At 35.3% G+C, this 21,086-nt stretch overlaps 1 protein-coding gene across 1 annotated transcript; it reads left to right on the forward strand.

Moving 5' to 3' along the window:
- The first annotated feature begins 276 nt into the window (after positions 1–276).
- LOC128207354 (DDB1- and CUL4-associated factor 15-like) lies at positions 277–20,848 on the forward strand. The gene is made up of 13 exons (XM_052910230.1): positions 277–415; positions 9,474–9,595; positions 10,017–10,161; positions 11,283–11,389; positions 12,828–12,925; positions 13,275–14,405; positions 15,492–15,595; positions 15,979–16,104; positions 16,788–16,876; positions 17,263–17,321; positions 17,729–17,789; positions 18,189–18,301; positions 19,741–20,848. The coding sequence occupies exons 1-13, from the start codon at positions 347–349 to the stop codon at positions 19,794–19,796; spliced, it is 2,280 nt and encodes a 759-aa protein (XP_052766190.1). The 5' UTR covers positions 277–346; the 3' UTR covers positions 19,797–20,848.
- The last annotated feature ends 238 nt before the right edge of the window (positions 20,849–21,086 follow it).

The following is a 21,086-nucleotide window of genomic DNA, read 5'->3' on the forward strand; positions in this document are numbered from 1 at the left end:
ATGATGATGATGATTTTATAAGTGCAGCAGCTGCTACTGATGCTACGGGTGCTGTTGCTACTGCTGGTTGTGATGATGATGACGATGATGATGATGGTGATGATGATGATGATGATGATGATGATGATGATGATGATGATGATGATGATGATAATGATGATGATGATGATTTTATAAGGGCAGCAGCTGCTACTGATGCTACGGGTGCTGTTGCTGCTACTGCTGGTGGTGATGATGATGACGACGAAGATGATGATGATGATGATGATGACGTACAGAAAGTTCGATACTCTGGCAACGATTTGTTTAGTCGATAATACTTCATGAACAGCAACTCTAATTAACGATGGCTTCTTCAGAGAAGACGACAGTTGAAAGTGATACCAATTTTCTCAACAAAATTTTCAACCGTGAGGTACGTTGACTTAACTGTGCATTTATAAGCATCTCCATGAAAATTTGTTTAATCAGTTTCATAGGTTCATTTGTGTTACGATCCCATTTTTTGTTAAATGCGGATTGTTTTTGTTTACAAAATTGAATGAAGGGAGGAAACTCAATCTAAAATAAAATTATTCAAAAATTAAAATAAACTGAAATCTATGAATGACATCCTTTTTAAAAGAACATGAAGACCATATAAAAATACGTGAAAAATAGTCTGGCTAGATTATTGTAATGCATGAAATAAACAAATCAACTTGTTTGTGTATTTAAAGATGAATACAAATTTAAATACAGTATATATTAGGGGCTAAATAGTCTGTTTTTCGAAAGACAAAAGAAGATTTGATGTGATAGCCTTTGTCATAGCTCAAAAACCATGTATTGTATTTAAATGCAACTCAGTTAACATGTTACCAGAATAATATGCCCATGTATACAGTATAGCAAGGCCCACAAGGCATTACTCTGGCTTCACTATTGTTGAGTTATGCCCCTTCTTTGGCTGCAAAAAAACCCAGTCGAGCATTGGCATTCACTCTCATTAAAATTTCACATATTCCATAATATGATTTTTTATGTGCTTTAATTATGCACCAGTCAATTGTTACAACGGCCCCCCCCCCCCCCCCCCTCCGCCCCAGGTCCGGAGGAATACCGGGAAATGGGCCGTGTTTTTACCTTTCAGGTGGCCACGCAGTGCCGGGTGAATGCGGTGGTTTTGTCTTCGCTTTAAATATAGCGGGGAATGGGCCTTACCTAAGGTCCCTGGGGTGCGGGGGCATTTGGCGGGGATTTTACCATTTGTTCGTGCCCGCAGGGCGGGGATTTTAGCCGGGGTTGGCTGGGCCGAAAGTCAAAGTTCCTGCTATTCCCCGGACCTGGGGGGCAGTGTTTACAAATGACTGGTGCATTATTCCTTGAATAGAATTAAGAAAGACATTGTAGCATCATTTTCTTTAAATTTATTACAATTACTTAATCCTTAATGTCAGATATTGTGATAGCGATTTTTATAGCCGATTACTGGGTATGTTCTCAATTAAAAAAAGGTATGGGTTTTTTTCCCCAAGTGTTGAATCAAAATTCTCAATTTTTATTAGAGAGCTCTCTAACCTGACCACAAAATAGTCCAAGGTGAGCTTTTATAACATTTGGCCTTTTGTGTCCGTCATTTAACACTCCTCCATCCACAATTCAGGGTTACACACTAACATTGGTTCAGTGAGACCTAAAAGCGATGCATTATACTGTTTGTAAACAGATTGGCGTTAATTTATATTGTAACAGTCAGTCAAGAGTTGAAAATCTTCAAACCTGTCTAGTTTGTTTATAAATTCGAAGATAGTTTTCCCCCTTCTAAAGATAGACAAACCATAGACTGGTTTAAATATTGATCAGTAGGCTTTTAAAAAATGCATTCAAAATTCGATAAATGGTCCACATTGTCCGTAGCTGCTCGGCCATCTTTGGCAAGCTTTGGAATGAGTGTTAATCAGTGATATTTGGCTATTAAACATGTTTAACGCACTATAAAGTGTAATGAAGATTTTATGCTCAAATAATTGATGTGATACTTACTTTAAATTTTCTAGTAGTCAGACAGACTATTGACATAAAATTTCTTGTAGTCTAACAAAAAAAAAATTGTATTCCCGGACTACCTTAAGTGTGGAACCCTGCATTAGTTAATATGTTGGCTTCTGTAGTATCCACATTTATGAACCAATGTTTTTAAAACTTGGACACAATATATATATTGCCCCAAGATCTAGGCCAAGTTTGATTATGTACTTATTCTTTCCAGTAGGTCAATAAATAATGCCTTTGATATAAATAAATGCCATATTTAACATTGTTACCACTCAGCTTAATTTATTCACCAATCCGCAGGGCTTTTTCTGCTCATTTTGCGTCGTGAAAGTGCCAAAATTGGGAAATTTTACAGTTAAAAGGAAAAGCTGTCTAATCTCCAGCGAATTAGGAAATGATTTAATATTATTTTATTTTCCCTTTAAAAGACCCCAAAAATATCAATCCTTGGGGTGTAAATATAGATCTATAGCAATAAATCATGACAGCTAATATTTCATACTGATCTCTGAAGGTGATGAAAACCAATGATTTCCGAGTTCAATTATCAAAAAAACTTTACATCACATAATTTATTAGGATGTTAAAAATGAACCAGTACAGGTAAAAAAAAAAAAATTATTTTTCATTGGGATTTTTTTCTGAAGATTGGGAAAAATATCTTATATTTTGCTTTGGGAATGGGTCCGATAGTAGGACCCGTGGGTACTATAGAAAAAGCCCTGAATCCTAATCATATTTAGACAGTATCATGCATAAGATCTCCGCCCAGTTAGATTTCATGCCAAATCTTCCAAGGTCTTTAGCATACATGTGATCATTTCTTGGGACGATTCCGGGACACTCGTCGTAATGTCAACGCACACTAGGTGGGTTCGGGGGCATGCCCCCCCGGAATTTTTTTTAAATAGGGAACGTCTGTGGTGCATTCTAGAGCATATCTGGGGCTATTTTAGTCGTTTTTAACGTTGGGAAAATGTACCTATTTTGACTGCCAAGACATATTTTTTACTTGACATGGTTGTGTTTTTTCTGCGTTTTCTTGAAAAAATAAAACCACCAGATATTTTCCCAGGCTTTAAATGAAGTGCTAACCAGGAGGATATGCAGTCTACTTTCGTTTTCATCAAAACAGGAAATAAACAACTATACAGGCACCTGTTTTCCCGTGTTTTTGAGAACATGCGTTACAAAATAAGTTGTTTAAAGTATAACGACGTATCAACTTTGAAATTTGAAAGGAATATGGGATGTTGTCCGTGTTTTAATTTTGTTTTTTTACTCATTTTGTCACTTTCTTTGAACTTACCTTCACGCTCGTTTGTCGGTAAAATGTGTGAAAAATATCAATTCATCAATAAAAGCTATCATTCATAAGACCAAACAAATTCATATGAAAACAATGAATTTGTATACAAGAACCCTCACCCACTCGTTAAGCACAACAATAGGCCGATAGATCAATTATCGGGTGATTGATAATGACCTCGACGACACACGTACCAATTAACGGATTAGTGTCAACATGTCCTGTGTTTTACGACCAGTGTCCCGGACAGGCAAAATAGCTGACTTACATTGGTAAAATTAAGATTCCGATTCCGAGATTTTTTTTTTCGTTTTTTTTTTTATGACTTTCCGGGACAAACATGCACCCTCCGTGACTTCGTGACAGAGATACGATTTCCGGGACAATCCCGGACGTCCGGGACATTATCACATGTATGTCTTTAGTTATTGCCCCTGATTTATGAACAAGTGCCATATTTCACCTTCATTACACTACATAGCATCTGTAATTCTTAACCAATCCTAATATTTTTTTAAAAGAATATTTATGATCATAGTTTGTTCTATGCTTTTAAATCTGGTTTAAAGAGATTTATCAGTGAAATACAAATGAAATACTTGCTCCTGATTTCTCAGAAATGCATGATAATGGGGCAAGTTGGACCAGTATGCTTTAAGTTATGTGCCCTCTATTTTAAAAAGAATGCCAGATTTAATATCAGGGTTTTTACTGCCCATTTTTGGAAAAAAACAAATTGAAATAAGGGGAAAATTTGTGTCCCAAATATGTCGAAATTTAAAGTTATAAGAACAAGCTTTTCAGTCTCCTGCGAATGAGGAAATTATTAAATATTAGCTACTTTTCCCTTTCAAAAGACCTGAGACTGCTGAAATATCAATCCTTGGAGTGTAAATATGTAGTGCAATAAATCATGACAGCTAATATTTCATCCTGATCTCTGTGATGTAAATCAATGATTTCTGAGTTCGATAATCTCCAAAACTTTACATCACATTATTTATTAGGATGTTGAATCAGTACAGGTATGACCATAATTATTATGTATATCTTGACAAGGTTACATTTTGGGCCAAATAAGAACAGCAGTGATTGAGAAGTGTGCCATTGAATTATAAAATATTGGAGTTATGGTAATTTTTCTAATGATTGCATTGTTTGCTAGGTTTACACTCTAATAAAGTCATTTATATACCAATCTTCACATGATATACTAAAACTTATTAAATGTGTTGGTCATTTTCCTAAAATACTGAATGTAAACCTGCATGTTTCCATAGTAACCAACTACTTTGTCAAACACTTTTACCCATTTTATATGAAAAACATTTGCCCCTTGGGTATTATTTGGACATGTTTATATGAGAATTGAAAAGCCCAAGGTTTTGTAAGGTAAATACATAAATCATATTGATAAAGCTATAATTTTAAATGACTTGGAAAACAAATATATAAGTCCTGTGCCCTCTAATTCAATTATTGATTTACAATGAAAACTTAAGACAACTTTAAGGGAAAGCTGTTCATATTTTACTGATTGGAAAATTTTAAAGCAAAATAGTTTTTGTATTTAGAACAATGATAAGAAATTATACACAAGTAAGTAAACTGTGTTGAGGTAAACATAGACCTGACCATTTATTCAATCAAGAAGCCCAACGATTTAAGCACCTGTCAGGCTTTTTAACAGAATTTTTCGTAGCCAAAGTAATTTCTTTTATGCCTCTGGCTCAGGTGTTGGGGCTTTAACCAAAAATACACAAAAAGATCTCCCCCCATCACAAACAGACACACACTTGGGTAAATTGACTCCATCTACAGAAAATTGCCCCAGTGGGTATTTACTTGTATATGCACATATTTGCCCAAGGGTTAATCTGGTCATATAAACAGGTTTTTTTTTGCACAAAATGAATATTGGCCATTTCCAACAGGGTTATTGCTTCATTTTGTTTTGTTTTTGTTGGTATTTTGTGAAATATCTAGTCAAATTCTAGTTTGACAGTAGTTTTAAAAGTTTTGGGACGTTTCCTTAAATTGATGTCATTAAATCCATTTGTTCAGTTGTTCTGTTTAATATTTCAATATATTAAACAATAAAAACAACACCAAAATACTTAAAGACTTAAACCATTTTCCTGTACAGATGATACATCACAAATACCTCATTGATTTTCAACTGGCACTTGCTATATATTTCTTTTTAATCTAACAATAACCATGATCTACTTCTGTCCGAGATCTATTCCTGTTCAAGATCTACTCCCCTACCAGTATGTTTGAAAGCCCAAAGTCACAGCTCAAATTGATTGAAGTTTTGCAGCTTTTCCAAATTTGAAAACTTCAATTCGCCCTGGAGCAAATTACATCTAACATATTATGAACTTGACAAATTTTATAGATGGAGTCAACGTATTTCAACAAATTTCTTACGTGTACAGCTGCCGATTAGAGAAAAAGTCACGAATGTGGTTAAGTTTGGACTTAAATAGACTACCGTATTATATCATGTATAGGACGCTAGCATAGATAGGACGCAGGCAAAAAAAATGTCGAGAAAACGGGTAAAACCCCTTAATATATAAGATAGGACGCAGCGGAAAAATGTCAAAATCGGAGCCGAAAAATTGAGGTTGGGAAAGTATTTATAATATATATTGAAGTAAAAACACAAACAAAAATTGTATATAAGGCATATTTCGATAAGTGTCTTGTGTATTTCGATAAATATCGTCGTATTTCGGTAATTAAGCGTACACAACAATGATATATGTCTTGACATTTTGCGAACATTCACGCATAATATAAGACTTGTACAAATGCTGTAATAGACTAGTTCTGACTGACAGTCAATCGTTGCAACCGTTGCATCTCCCGACATGCCTTCTGAATGACAGTCAACCGTTGCAAAACTGTGTAATGTCAAAACTAATGATTGTTTTGATAAGGCTTGTCGCTGCGCGGATTAAAGCATGTCAGCATAATTATTGCGTGTCGGTAATTAGCGTTGCCAGCAGAAGGCACCTCGGGTAAAGTGCGAACAAACAACAATACGGTATTACCATCGCAATAGTTCGTTCTATTGATGTTTTTCTAATGACAGACAGCGGGTGTTTTTCACACCTTCGCACATTTGAAAAGATTTCATAGTGACAATAATGCTACTTTGCGTTATGCACATTCCTTTATTATTTTTTTAAAACAGTAACATACAACAAAATGTTTTGTAAAATATCGAAACATTAAAATCATGAACAACGATTAATTGATAAATACCTCCTTTCCCGATTTTCCGTTGCCGTTATAACTCAATCCAGTTAAAGTGCTGACTCACATCGAGTTTTTGTCAGTAGCGTCCCTTTTGTAAAAAAGTAAACACTCGTGTTTGTTTTCAATTTATTTCTCAATAAATCATTTTAAAGTAAACATTCAATATATTTCTGCGTGTGTTAACTTGCGTGATTTTACCTATGTCAGTTGTTCTCTTCGGTGACGCAGTACAGATACTTACTATTACGGCGTTCTTCCCCGGTCCGATATTTTCGACCTGAAATGGACTTGGAAAAAAACAGATGAAATTCTAATAGCATAGAAAGGACGCAGGCAATTTTTAAGACGATAATTGGGGGTAAAAAAGTGCGTCCTATGCATGATATAATACGGTACTCTTTCTTAAAATTCATTAATTTGAATTTTTATGCCCCCCAAAGGTAGGCATATTAAAATGGCACCGTCCTTCCGTCCGTCCGTGTGTCCGGCTCAATAAGTCGTGTCCGGCCTGTAACTTTCTCTTGTGTGGACATATTTTAAAATAACTTCCACAGGTGTTTGACATACCAAGACAACATGTCGCGTGCAAGACCTGTGTCCCTACCTCTAAGGTCAAGGTCACACTTAGTGTTTATTCACAATGGAATGCTGCATATAAGTACATAGAGTATAGGCTGTCGTGTCCGGGCTGTAACTTTCCCTTGTATGTACATATTTTAAAATAACTTTAAAATGTGTTCGACATACCGAGATGACGTGTCACGTGCAAATCCCATGTCCCTACCTCTAAGGTCAAGGTAGCACTTAGTGTTATTCACAGTGGAATGCTGCATATAAGGACACAGAGTATAGGTTGTCGTGTCTGGGCTGTTACTTTCTCTTGTATGGACAGATTTTAAAATAACTTGCCATATGTGTTCCACATACCATGACGATGTGTCGTGTGCAAGACCTGTGTCCCTACCTCTAAGGTCAAGGTCACACTTAGTGTTATTCACAGTGGAATGCTGCATATATAAGGACATAGAGTATAGGTTGTTGTGTCTGGGCTGTAACTTTCTCTTGTATGGACAGATTTTTAAATGGCTTGCCACATGTGTTTGACATATCATTGGAATGCTGCATATAAGGACACAGAGTATAGGTTGTCGTGTCCGGGCTGTAACTTTCTCTTGTATGGACAGATTTTAAAATAACTTGCCACATGTGTTTGACATACCAACACGACGTGTCGCGTGCAAGTCCCGTGTCCCTACCTCTAAGGTCAAGGTCACACTTAGGTGTTTATTCACAATGGAATGCTGCATATAAGGACATAGGTTGTCACATATGGGTGGTATTTTCAGTGGCAATTTAAAATAACTTGCCATATGTATTTGACACGTAAAGGCAAGATCAGCTTTTCATTTGCTGACCTTGTTCATAGGTCATTGTCACATTCAGGGGCGTTCATCACATACTGTGACAGCTCTTGTTATCCCCCGCCTTGAAAAGGCGAGGGGATATAGTAATGGTAGGCTTGATTCCGTGTGTGCGTGCGTCCATTCGTCCCACATTCATTTCTTTGCATCTCCTCTTACATTTCTCATACGATTTCTACCAAACTTTCACAGATTGATGATCATAAAGTGAAGCAGCGCATATTGTCGGGCTTTCCTGATTTGACCGTTTTTGAAAGAGTTATTGCCCTTTGCTTATTTTACATTTAAAATTGGTTTCTTCGCAACTCCTCTTATGTTTTTCATGCGATTTCTACCAAATTTTCACAGATTGATGATCATAAAGTGAAGCAGCGCATATTGTCGGGCTTTCCCGATTCCAGCATTTTTTGACAGTTATTGCCATTTGCTTATTTTACATATAAAATTGGTTTCTTCGCCACTCCTCTTACGTTTTTCATGCAATTTCTACCAAACTTTCACAGATTGATGATCATAAAGTGAAGCAGCACATATTGTCTGGCTTATGCATTTTGACCATTTTTGAAAGAGTAATTGCCCTTTGCTTTTTTTACATTTAAAATTGGTTTCTTCGCAACTGCTCTTACGTTTTTCATGCGGTTTCTACCAAACTTTCACAGATTGATGATCATATAGTGACGCAGTGCATATTGTCTGGCTTTTGCGATTCAACCATTTTTGAAAGAGTTATAGCCCTTTGTTTATTTTACATTTAAAATTGGTTTCTTCGCAACTGCTCTTACGTTTTTCATGTGATTTCTACCAGACTTTCACAGATTGATGGCTTTATAGTGACGCAGCGCATATTGTAGGGCTTTCGCGATTCAGCCATTTTTGGAAGAGTTATTGTCCTTTTTTTACATTTAAAATCGGATTCTTCGCAACTCCTCTTACATTTTTCATGCAATTTCTAACTAAATAGTGACGCAGCGCATATTGTCTTGCTTTTGTGATTCGACCATGTTTGAAAGAGTTATTGCTCTTTCTTTATTTTACATTTAAAATTGGTTTCTTCACAACTCCTCTTACGTTTATGACTATATAGTGACGCAGTGCATATTGTCAGGCTTTTGCAATTTGACGTTTATGACTATATAGTGACGCAGCGCATATTGTCAGGCTTTTGCAATTTGACCTATTTTGAAAGAGTTTTTGCCCTTTCTTAATTTTACGCATTTCTTATGTTCCTGATTTCTTACTACCCTTACCATTGATTGGCTTTCATTACAAAAAATGCCCCCATGAGGCGGGGGATATAGCTGTCTGTGACCGCTCTTGTTTATATATAACTTGGGAATATATATATTTTCTGGCACTGAAAATATAGCTTGATAATGGATATGAAAACAGGTGCAAAAAGTCATGGTGCTGTATGTTATTTTTTTATCTCTCTTCAGATTCATGGTTCAGACAGATGTCACAGAAAGGCAAGACCACAAAGGTTGTTCAAGAAAATCCCCAAACGACTTTGCTACAGGCTGTCATCACTAATTCCTGCAGCAGTTCTTGAAGCTGAAGGGTAGGTTTTTGTAGCATATTGTTTCCCTGTTGTATTTTCTATTGTTGAACTTAAATGTTTGACTTTGATCCTAGTGTCAGGGACTTAAAAATGTCCAGCTAGCAGGATAAAGCTCCCACAAATTAGTGTCGGCTCACCCGGCTACTATTTTGCTGCTCCTCTGAATCCTGATATGGGAGGTCATCCAAATCTCAACCTGCTCTTAGCAAATATCCAGCTACTTTCAAGCAAAATGAAACTCCTGATTGTGTTTACAATATATAAGAAGTATGGACTATAATAATGGAGAAGTATGCTTATGTTGTTTAGTGAAAAGACTTTTGATTTTAAAACGAAAAAAAGTTCTTGTATACATGTGTATAAGATATTCTACTTTTGGTTGCTCACTTGCATTGAAGGAATAACCATTTAAATTTTTCAGGTATGTATTCCTTGGATTTACCAAGTGTGGTCAGTTTGTGGTATCGTACACATGTCAGATGGATGCAGAGGAGCGGACTGGTCTGCCCTACTACATGTACAAACTTCAGTGGTGGTGGTTTGTGCCCAACAGGCCTCTTGTTAAGGTGACATTTATGATAAATTTGTGTTATATTTGATTTAATTGCTATTTTGATTGCGTAAGTATATGATACAGCTCATGATTATTATTTTTAAACAAATTAATTGTGTCAAGATGCAGGAAATACCAGTAGCTTCAAGTTGTTAAGTTATTGAAATGAGAATTAGTTCAACACACCTGACTGCTTGCTTAACTATTGGCTTGAAAATGGCTATGGAAAAGATAAATTTTGAATATTAAGCTAGACAAAAAGGTTTTAAGAAGTCAATAAAGTTGAGCACACAATGCACCTAAATGCACACAGTGTAGCCTACTGGCTATGTTTTTAGCACACAGTGTAGCCTCTTGGCTATGTTTCCAACACACAGTGTAGTTTAATGCACAAAATGTAGCTTACAGGGTATGTTTTCAGTATGCAGTGTAGCTTAAAGCACACAATGTAGCTTACTGGCTATGTTTCAGATAACATTGTAGCTTATAACACACATTATACTTGCTATGTTTCAGCACACCATGACTGTGTAGCTTAAAGCACATAATACACAATGTAGCCTATGGGCAATGTTTTAAGCAAACAATGTAGCTTATAATATACAATTTAGTTACACTGGCTATGTTTCAGCACACCATGACTGTGTAGCTTAAAGCACATAATACACAATGTAGCCTATGGGCAATGTTTTAAGCACACAATGTAGCTTACTGGCTATGTTTAAGCACACAATGTAGCTTACTGGCTATGTTTAAGCACACATTGTAGCTTACAAGCTATGTTAAAAGCACACAATGTAGCTTACTGGCTATGTTTAAGCACACATTGTAGCTTACAAGCTATGTTAAAAGCACACAATGTAGCTTACTGGCTATGTTTAAGCACACATTGTAGCTTACAAGCTATGTTAAAAGCACACAATGTACATGTAATTTATGTGATGTAATATAACATTAGTAATTAAAGGAAAAACATAGAGCATGTACGTACACAGAACATGTACATACAAACTTCAAAAAATATACTGGTAAATTTTGCATGTTAAACACTCTGAAGTAGTAAATTACCAATACATTGTAATAAGCTTAAAATTATAGAGCACGGTATTGAGCTAGTATTTTCTCTATATGCAGGTGTCTGAGGTGCAGCTATTCGGAGAGCAGGAGATACTGTGTGACCTCTATATCCTCTTCTGTGAGTGGCCAGAGGATAGGACTCAGGTTGTCGTGTTTGGACACAGGTAAATCCAACAAAAAGCTCTGTCAACAAAGAAAAAAATCTTCAAATTCTCTACATGTACAAGTTAGCTAAATAATAATCTACTGCATAATTTTTTTATTTTTTACAAAGAGTTATAATTGTTTGTTATCTCTAGCGCTTGGTGACTCTAAAATAAACAATTGAAAAAAGAAAAATTGTTAAGTTAACATTACTTTTTAATTGTAAGTTACATGAAGTTTGACATTTCAATATTTTTTTATGGTAGTGTTATAAACAATGCAGAGTCAAACAAGCAATTATATGAGCGGTGACCCATGATTGTGGGCATTTGTTACACAAAAGAACTAATGATTTGTCAAAACAGCCCAAATATTTTTTACATGTGCTACAATAAGTTCAGAACTTCTGTCTTTGAAAGTAAAGTTATTTGAAGCATATTTTTCTCAAAAGATTATAACAAATACATAACTCAAGTTTCTTAGTATGATTTATTTGGGTAAAATGTATGTTGTCCTTTGAAATGGAATTATTGCTTAAAAATGGGATAATAGATCATCAATAACTACTAGATTCATGTTTTATAATGATCCTTTGTAAGAATGAAATCAAAATTTGAAAGTCATCTGAAAAGATGGTACAGAATTTATGTGTATGATTTCAATACCGTGATTTCATTGTGACATAATGTGGGCACAGTCATATTTAGCAAAATATGCACCATATGGTTATGCTTGTTAACAATTTTAAAGATATCATCATATATTTTTCAGAAATTTATTCTGAAATGTCACTCAATTTAAATATGTTATATATAACAAGTACAGCAACTATTTGTCTGGCAGCCCAAAATCATGTGTCGCGGCTCATATATAAAAGCAATAATTTGTTCAACATGTGATAAAGTTGCCTGAATGAAGATGAACCGTACTGGTATGACTTTCATTGATTTCCTTCTCTTTTCATTCTGTTCATAGTTATTTTTTCTGTTTCTTTGTTAATTGTTTCATTATCAAGTTATGGATCTGTTGAATCTTTTGTGTTATACAAGGTTCATTGTTTCCATCATTGCTTCTTCTATAAACTGGTTAAACCATACTTGTAAGTAAAGCAGGAATCAAAACTGATAAATAAAATGAACTCTATAAAATATTTGTTTTTTCATATCAATAGAAGAGTTAACAATTTAATTGTTAATATCATTCTATGTGTAGTACATGACTGTATACTTGCCTTAAAGGCTGGACATGGCGGTTGGTTACATTGTACCTTCAATTAAAAGAAAACGTTACTGTGTTCCATTCTGTGTCTTACATAGGGTGTTCATATGCAGTTCAAATACTATTACATTAAACTATGGCTACACCATTGACCTGAAAACTACAATGGTCTGGTGGTTGTACACTGTATAGGTACATGCATTGGATTTTTGAACTCATTTAAAGCGTTTCGTACTCCAGTTTCCCTGGCCGAGAACAGGAAAGTTGCCAGTGTTACCTGACTGTGACTGCCATCCCCTCCCTGGCACCCTGCAGGGCATGCTCTGACCTACACACAGGTAATGGCATCAAACACATAGCTACAAACATCAAATTTTATAACACAAATCTGCTCAAGAAATACCAGATAGAAAATGGTATATTTGATTGGATTTATACGTATATTTGATTGGATTTATACCACTAAGCCAGTGCTCATGAAAATTAATCTACATAATAAACATGAGTTGATATTAGGATCTCAGTATCAATATGATATATTGGAGTCACCATACGGTCGGTCCATCTGGTGCAGAAAGTTTGTGCGGCAAAACACTTCAACAGTTTATAACGTATTGTTCTAAAATTTGTACACATGGTCACATGAAGTGAACTAGTGTTTATTTTGTGTCTATATATCACTTTCAGGTGCAGATGAGAGGGCTCTATGTCTGAAGCACAGTTTCTGTCTACATACCAAATATGAGCTCACGCCACCATTCCCAGTATTTTTTCCCCGGGTCCAATTAAAGTGTAACGGTCAAGTGATCCTCAACACAGGTGATTCTATAGTTTCCTTGCATGTTGACATGGATGGGATAGATTCCAAACCCAAGGGACCATTCAACGATTCATCAGTATTAAAGGTTAAGGAAAGTCTTGTTACTGACAAAAATAAGGAGACGGTTTGTACTTCGCCAGAGCCTAACAAGGAGTTTGTGTGGAGTGCCGGTGCTTTGAATATAGTGCCTTTGACACTTGAGAGTCCAACATCAGATCCACAGCCCACTAGCTCTAAGAGCGAACCTGCTGAAAATGTGGATCCAACATGGACTTCGAGATTGGACACAGAATCTCAAAAAGAAAACACCTCATATAATGCCCAAGACATGAAATTGGAAAGAATCAAAAGCCCACCTAAGTCCCCTAAAAGCAATCTGTCTCAAAATCAAAAGAGTGTTGTATCTGCTTCAGAGAAGTGGTTTGAAGGCATAAATCTACCTCAGTTAAACAGCGCAGGAAGTCAGAGTGTGTCCTCCCAGATGCCCTCACCGAGACGAGTGCGGACGCCATCGTCAGAGATTCACACAAAAGACTTGTACAATTTTGACTCTGATGATAGTGAGGACAACAGCTATAGCTTCATGTGCCCGACCAGTGTGCCCAAGGTCACACTAAAGGCCAAGTCTCCTAGTGGACCTGACCTTCATACCCACCCACACAACCTTGTGATATCCCCAAGTGTTCACATACAGCGCCAACTTGCATTTGGTGTTAGCAAAACTAGTCCATTGCTCAACAATAGTCAAGCCTTGAATTGTCTTTCAGTGGGCGAGAGCCCAAAATTGACATTTGAACAGGTCCTGTCCAATCGCGGGATCCTAAATGTGCAGCGCTCATTTTTCTCTCCAAGTAACAGTGAGAACAGTTATGGAGGCACGAGCAGCAGTGCAGACAGTGTGATAGTGCAGGTGAATGACGCTCGCACCATTACACACTCTTGGAGAAAGTTCTCATACCATGGAGACACCGCTGTAGACTCAACACTAGTCATTGAAGGTTTGTTAAGACTGAAAACATTGTCAAATTTATTGAAAGGTATTGAAGCAAAATTTACATTTTTTATTCTGACTAGCACATTTTGCTATCTTACTTGTACATGTTCCTTTATTGCATCCCTGATTCCTTATTTGGGCATCTGTATTGCTAGCTTTGACAAAGTTCCTTCGTGGATATTAGCTGGTTCAAAGAAACATTCATCGTTTGCTTATGCATAAATGTGTATGCGTATGTTTTAAAATCTACATGGGGTTCTGTAATCAATTCATTCATTTATCGCAGTCATTTCAACTATTCTTATTCAGCTATCGTTATATTCAAGCCTTACTGCCAACTTCCTGACTGACTTTCTTTCCTTGCTCAGTATTCAACATGAATGACGTATGTCATCAAGCATCAGCCGAATTTAGCAAGCATAATGCAATACATCATAATACGAGTGTTTCATATTATTACACCAGGTGGCTCTGCACTAGCCAATTCTATGAATTTCTAAAATTTGCTTTATAAATGGTGATAGGTTGCTTCTGGTTTAGAGTTTTTTCCCTGTTCCGTATAACTTTCTGAACTTGAGCCCACTGATGTAAAAAAAATCAGAGTATTCTGCCTCGTGGCATGTGACAAAGTGCTTGCTTACATGAGCTCTTCGGTCACTCAGAGAATGTTTCTAAATTATTTATAACAGATTATCACAACTTTAAAAATAAACTTAATGGAACATAGCATCATACAAGAAGACCCATATATTTGTTTAACCCTGCTGTTGCTTAGATGACAAATAAGGCAATATGTACAAGTCAGAAAGCAATACACAAAACACAAAATGTAATTTTTGCTTCAATACCCTTCCATAAAAATGATGTAAATTCCAAATCAGCTCTTGTAGAGGTATAAAAAAGAAAATTTGTCTTACAAATTAAAAAATAAAAGTGACATTGTAACACAAGGATATTTCTTATTTCTGACTCGTGTAAATTTTAGAATTTTCTGGTTTGTTATCATAAAACATCATATGATATATAGTAATTTTTCAGTTTTGAACATACCTGTTTATATATATATATATATATTTATGTTGTGTTCTAGATGACTTTGACCTGTCGTACAGAAGTGTGTTGCCAGCTGAGGTGCGGGGCACCAAGAACAGACCTCTCTGTCTAAGTCTCGACCCCTCCAATGATGGAAACAAGGTAGGGAATTGTTGAAGGCCTCAAATTAGGGATTTTAATGTATTGTAGTTGGTTTTATATATAATATTCAGGCAATGTCAATTAATTATGTAGCTGCATACTTGTTTGGACATGTACAAAAGAGCTGATAGTCTACATGATTGTGTAACTACGGCCAAAAAAAATGATCTCTAGTTATATTTTACCAGTTTGATTGTGGCAGTCAAGTGTTTATTGCATTTGCCAACATATACAATGATTTTGTCCTTTAATAATACCATTAGCTTTTTCAAGAGAAACAGTTAAGTGCAGAACAACTGACTTTGATGAAAACAAGCATCCTGGTCCCCACATCAAGTAATAGCAGAAGAATATGAAATTGTAATACTCTGATTTGTCAACAGGAGCAGTTGTGTGTGAAGCAGCTGACGTTTGACATCGAGCACTACATGGAAGAGGCTATACGTAGTTCTGCCCCCTGGGAACACCGCTATATAGCATTCACAAACTATGACCTACAGATTCTAGATGTGAGTCGATAAAGTGGAGAAGGTCAATGTTATCAATAAAATTAGAATTGCTTTTGAGCTTGTTATAACAAACAGTAGGGAACTGGTTTCTGAGATTGGCAATTGTCAAGCTAAGTGAAAAAAAAAGCCATGATTAGCTTTTAAATTATTTTATAAGACTCCGATATATGTGAAAATGAATTAAGATGATTTGATTCAAACATATTTTGTTGAACATATATATCAACATTGTAACGTTGTATTTCATACTTTTTTATAAATGATATATTGAAACAGATTAAAACAAAAGTAGAGCTTATAAAGGTTCTGTCTGGGATCAAGATTATTGATGAAATGTTCAAAGATGTAAATAATAATACGTGAAACTATTTGCGAAAACCTAGAAACAATTGAAAATGACATGGCACGAGAAATCAGGTTTTTGCAACAATTATTTTTTTAAGAGTGACAGTGGATTAATTTTTACTACCTCTTTGTTTATTGACATTAAAAGATAATTACTTTCATGCTACCAAAAATCAGTGTGTTGGAAAAAATCATTCAGTTCATGCGTTGCATGTACGCCATTTTCACCTGTGGCTTGGTTTTTGCAGATTGCATCAAACATATAATAGTATACTAGTATAAATTTGTCCTTAAGCTACATATTGAACATTCTTAAATCTATATTCTGCATTTCACAGGTTTACATGGATAGGAATGAAGTGTTGGCCAAAGTGTTTGCTCTGATATCCGCAAAGGAAGAAACCAAACAGAAAAAAATCTACAAAAGGTAAAGCGGTTTATTTGTAGAAAGTTGTCCGTCGCTGATAAATCTAACCAAGACATAATGTGTCTTACAAGCCATGCTATTTGTAGAGTGTATCGTTTTAGTTTTAGAGATTAAATGGAGGAATTCTTAAGTATTAAGTTTCACATATAAAATTAAAGATGAGATTGTTGTGAGGCTAAAAGTATGTGATAGATTTGGTATTGTCAGCATAACTTCTTAAACGTTATGATATTCAAATGAAACTAGGTACATATGTTTCCAGAGACAATATATAGCGAATCCATTTATTTTTTAATACTATGTTATTGGATAATTATGAATTATATCTATAAAAATGATGAAAACCTTTACACTCAATCAATCCTATGCTGTTTGGATTTTTTCAGGAAAGGCCAGGAGAAGTTATATCAGACCAGTTTTACATTTGAGGTCAACATTCAGTCAGGTAAGTTATAGATTCCAATAACAACATGTAATTTTACTCAGAATTGACATGACAAACTACTTATTCAAACAAGAATCTGAGAGAAATGCATTTATGAAACAATGGAAGATACAGGTACAAACCCATCAGTCTAAAATTTAACCAAAAACCTGCTTAGAGCCACAAGGATCGAGGCCAAGCAGTCACTAATGGAGAGACATACAATGTAAACAGAGCACAAACACATTGCACGAATATCAAAATATTGTAAATAGAAAATATGGGGTAAGCGCCTTGGCTAAGTCAGTGCAATATTATAAAGAATTCACAGGAGGTTCAAGCTGGAGGGTAAATGTTTTATTAATATCAAATATATTTCAGGTGCAGGTTAATGAAGGTAATAACAATCTATACTGGCCATATTTCAGGTGTATATGAGACTCTGGAGATTGAAGACCTGACCTTAGTTGATGAGAAGGACCTCAGAGGGTTAGTATCAGATATACATTGTATTGTTAGCAGCTTAAACATTTCATGTTTGTTGAATGTGTGCCTTTTCACCCTATTGCTAACTGTATTTGAAAAAGTATGAATTAGATAGCATGTATACACTTATAAAACTGATTGTAACAGGTTTATAATTGACATAACTCCAAAGTCAATATCAACACATATTAAAGATATTCTTGACATTGTAGAACAAATAGCTATTAAAATTGTAGTTCATGTGCTTTTGTTTGTTTGGACACATGTTATCATCTTACTGGTTAGACTGATGCATTTGTCTGGAGGCTTTGCAGGATGTTTAAATGAAGATATTTTGTTTCCCTTGCTTTAAGTTATTGACTTAATTGAGTAATTGATTGTGTTGGTAATTGTATATTACAGGAGGGAATGGAAGCCAGGGTTTCGTGAGTGTGCAATGCTAAGGAGACATGTGTTTGTTCCCCAGTCAGCCAAACGTAGCGTCCATGTACTCTCCAATGAGGCTGTCTTCAAGGGTACTTGTTATGTTGTGTTTTGTTGAAGTAGGATAGAATCTGATCAGTTAACAATTAACAATTCTCATTGAAACTGAAAATCAAACATTGCTGGACAAAACAGTCCACCTATTTAAATTTTCATAAAAGTGAAAACTGTTTTGCATTAAGTTCTTTACCGGTGTATCAAATATCGAATTATTTTCTTCTTTTCATACAAATATACAAGTATTTACTTCTTAATGTTTGATACCTTTTTGTAAGAAAAAAATAAATCATGATATTTTGCTATGTACACTATGAATCAAAATAAACAGGGACAAAAACAATTGAAAATACCACCTACATGTAAGAAAATCTAGTAATGTGACCACTCATGTGATCAAGATTATAATGTTGTTCATATGACCAAGATCATTTTGTAGTCATGTGACCAAGATCATATTGTTGTTCATGTGACCAAGATCATATTGTTGTTCATGTGACCAAGATCATATTGTTGTTCATGTGACCACCATCATATTGTAGTCATGTGACCACTATCATATTGTAGTCATGTGACCACTATCATATTGTTGTCATGTGACCACTGTCATATTGTTGTCATGTGACCACTATCATATTGTAGTCATGTGACCAAGATCATATTGTTGTCATGTGACCACTATCATATTGTAGTCATGTGACCACCATCATATTGTTGTCATGTGACCACTATCATATTGTTGTCATGTGACCACTATCATATTGTTGTCATTTGACCACTATCATATTGTTGTCATGTGACCACTATCATATTGTTGTCATGTGACCACCATCATATTGTAGTCATTTGACCACCATCATATTGTAGTCATGTGACCACTATCATATTGTTGTCATGTGACCACTATCATATTGTAGTCATGTGACCAAGATCATATTGTTGTCATGTGACCAAGATCATATTGTAGTCATGTGACCACTATCATATTGTTGTCATGTGATCACTATCATATTGTAGTCATGTGACCAAGATCATATTGTTGTCATGTGACCAAGATCATATTGTTGTCATGTGATCAAGATCATATTGTAGTCATGTGACAAGAGTTACATTGCCATGTGACTAGGATCATATTGTAGTCATGTGACCAAGATCATATTGTAGTCATGTGATCAAGATCATATTGTAGTCATGTGACAAGGGTTACATTGCCATGTGACTAGGATCATATTGTAGTCATGTGATCAAGATCATATTGTACTAATGTAGTCATGTGACTAGGATCATATTGAGATAATGGACCAAGATTATATTGTGACCACAATTATTTTGTTGTCATGTGACAAAGATCATATTGAGATAATGTGACCAAGTTCATATTACTGTAAGTCAAGGAGAGCATACTTTATTATTTTCCTATTAACCAATTAAAGTCATGTTGGTAATTGTGTACATGTTCTGACTTTGTTTGCAGGAAAGTCCCTCCAGATGATTTTGTTTCCAGAACACTACACGGCCCTAGTGTTGTAGGAAGGAAGAAAATCACTACTGAGCTGTTAACAGCATCATGGAATGGAGTTCCCTAAATAGGAATATAAGTTAGAGTCTGTCACTGTCATGTACACTGTTCCTTGAAAAGAGTATTTCACTGGAAGTTTATTGCATTGTTAAACTGTTTGACCAGCATGCAAAAGAGAAGTTTGTTAACATTAAAAATGTGAGGGAACAATTGATGGTTTGATTATGATTGTTACCTTTCAATGTATTATGCATCATGATTTGTAGGCAAAGGTATTATATAACAAAAATTGCTGTATTGGTCTTGTATCCAGAAGAATATGAATACAATAGACACTTGGAAAACTGTGATTTATAGCTTAGATGTTGTCTGTGTTCAATTTTGTATTGTAATTATGTTAAGTTCAGGTTTTATTTTCATTAGTCATTAGTTTGTTCATTCAATATTCATTACCAGGTTTTAGTTATGCTACTAATATTATTTTAAGTTTATCTGTTTTTCAAAGAAGAAAACATTGAGACATTGTCATAGCCTTGGTGTCATTGCTGGAATCATTGTGCACAATCTGAAACCTTGGCCAAAACTCAAACACTTAGTTTCAAGACCTTTAAATTATATTTGGTACACCTGGTCCCTTGGATCTAAAGGCTCAAGCCTGGAAATTTCTAGGCGTAATCACATTTTTCTGCCCGTAACTTTATAGGTTCTCTGAGCACTATTAAGCAGTGTTAGATGATCTACTTACATATCTTTTTGAATCAGGGCCCAGGATAACTGAGACAATATGTTCATGTATATCAATGCCCATAATAATGGTTTTAATAATTGTCAAGTAATTCCCCTTGTTTGACTGAAAAACAGACGAGCATTTGTGTATGCTCTGCAGGAAACTAGTTTTCTTTTTAACTAAGTTTTACACATTAAATCCATCTTTTTGTTTATTTTTAGAATCATCACCTGTGATAATAACTTCACCTTCGTCAAAAGTATTGATATCATTTTTGCATGTCCTGTGGTTGTTTATAATGCAGGTTCAAAGAAAATAAATTCCAAGGAAAAATATTGTTTTATATTCTCATTTTTGTTCATTCACAAGAAAGTTGAATGTTTTTGCCGAATTGTTCGTCCGTCTGTGAGTCACAAATTGTGCAAACCCACTCCTTATGTCTTGAACTGCTTCAAAGGTTTTAAAATAACTACCCACAAATGTTTTCCATATTGAGACAATGTGCAGAGTGCATGTTACAACCATATTGAAACAATGTGCAGAGTGCATGTTACAACCATATTGAAACAATGTG

The sequence above is a fragment of the Mya arenaria genome, chromosome 11 (assembly GCF_026914265.1).
Source record: "Mya arenaria isolate MELC-2E11 chromosome 11, ASM2691426v1".
In the NCBI taxonomy this organism is placed as follows: Eukaryota; Metazoa; Mollusca; class Bivalvia; order Myida; family Myidae; genus Mya; species Mya arenaria.

Bases quoted from the DNA above. Each gene is read 5' to 3' on its own strand.
- LOC128207354 (XM_052910230.1), top strand. From the start codon at position 347: ATGGCTTCTTCAGAGAAGACGACAGTTGAAAGTGATACCAATTTTCTC. The intron at 15,596-15,978 runs GTAGGGAATTGT...ATTTGTCAACAG, and splicing joins CCTCCAATGATGGAAACAAG to GAGCAGTTGTGTGTGAAGCA. The intron at 18,302-19,740 runs GTACTTGTTATG...CTTTGTTTGCAG, and splicing joins CAATGAGGCTGTCTTCAAGG to GAAAGTCCCTCCAGATGATT.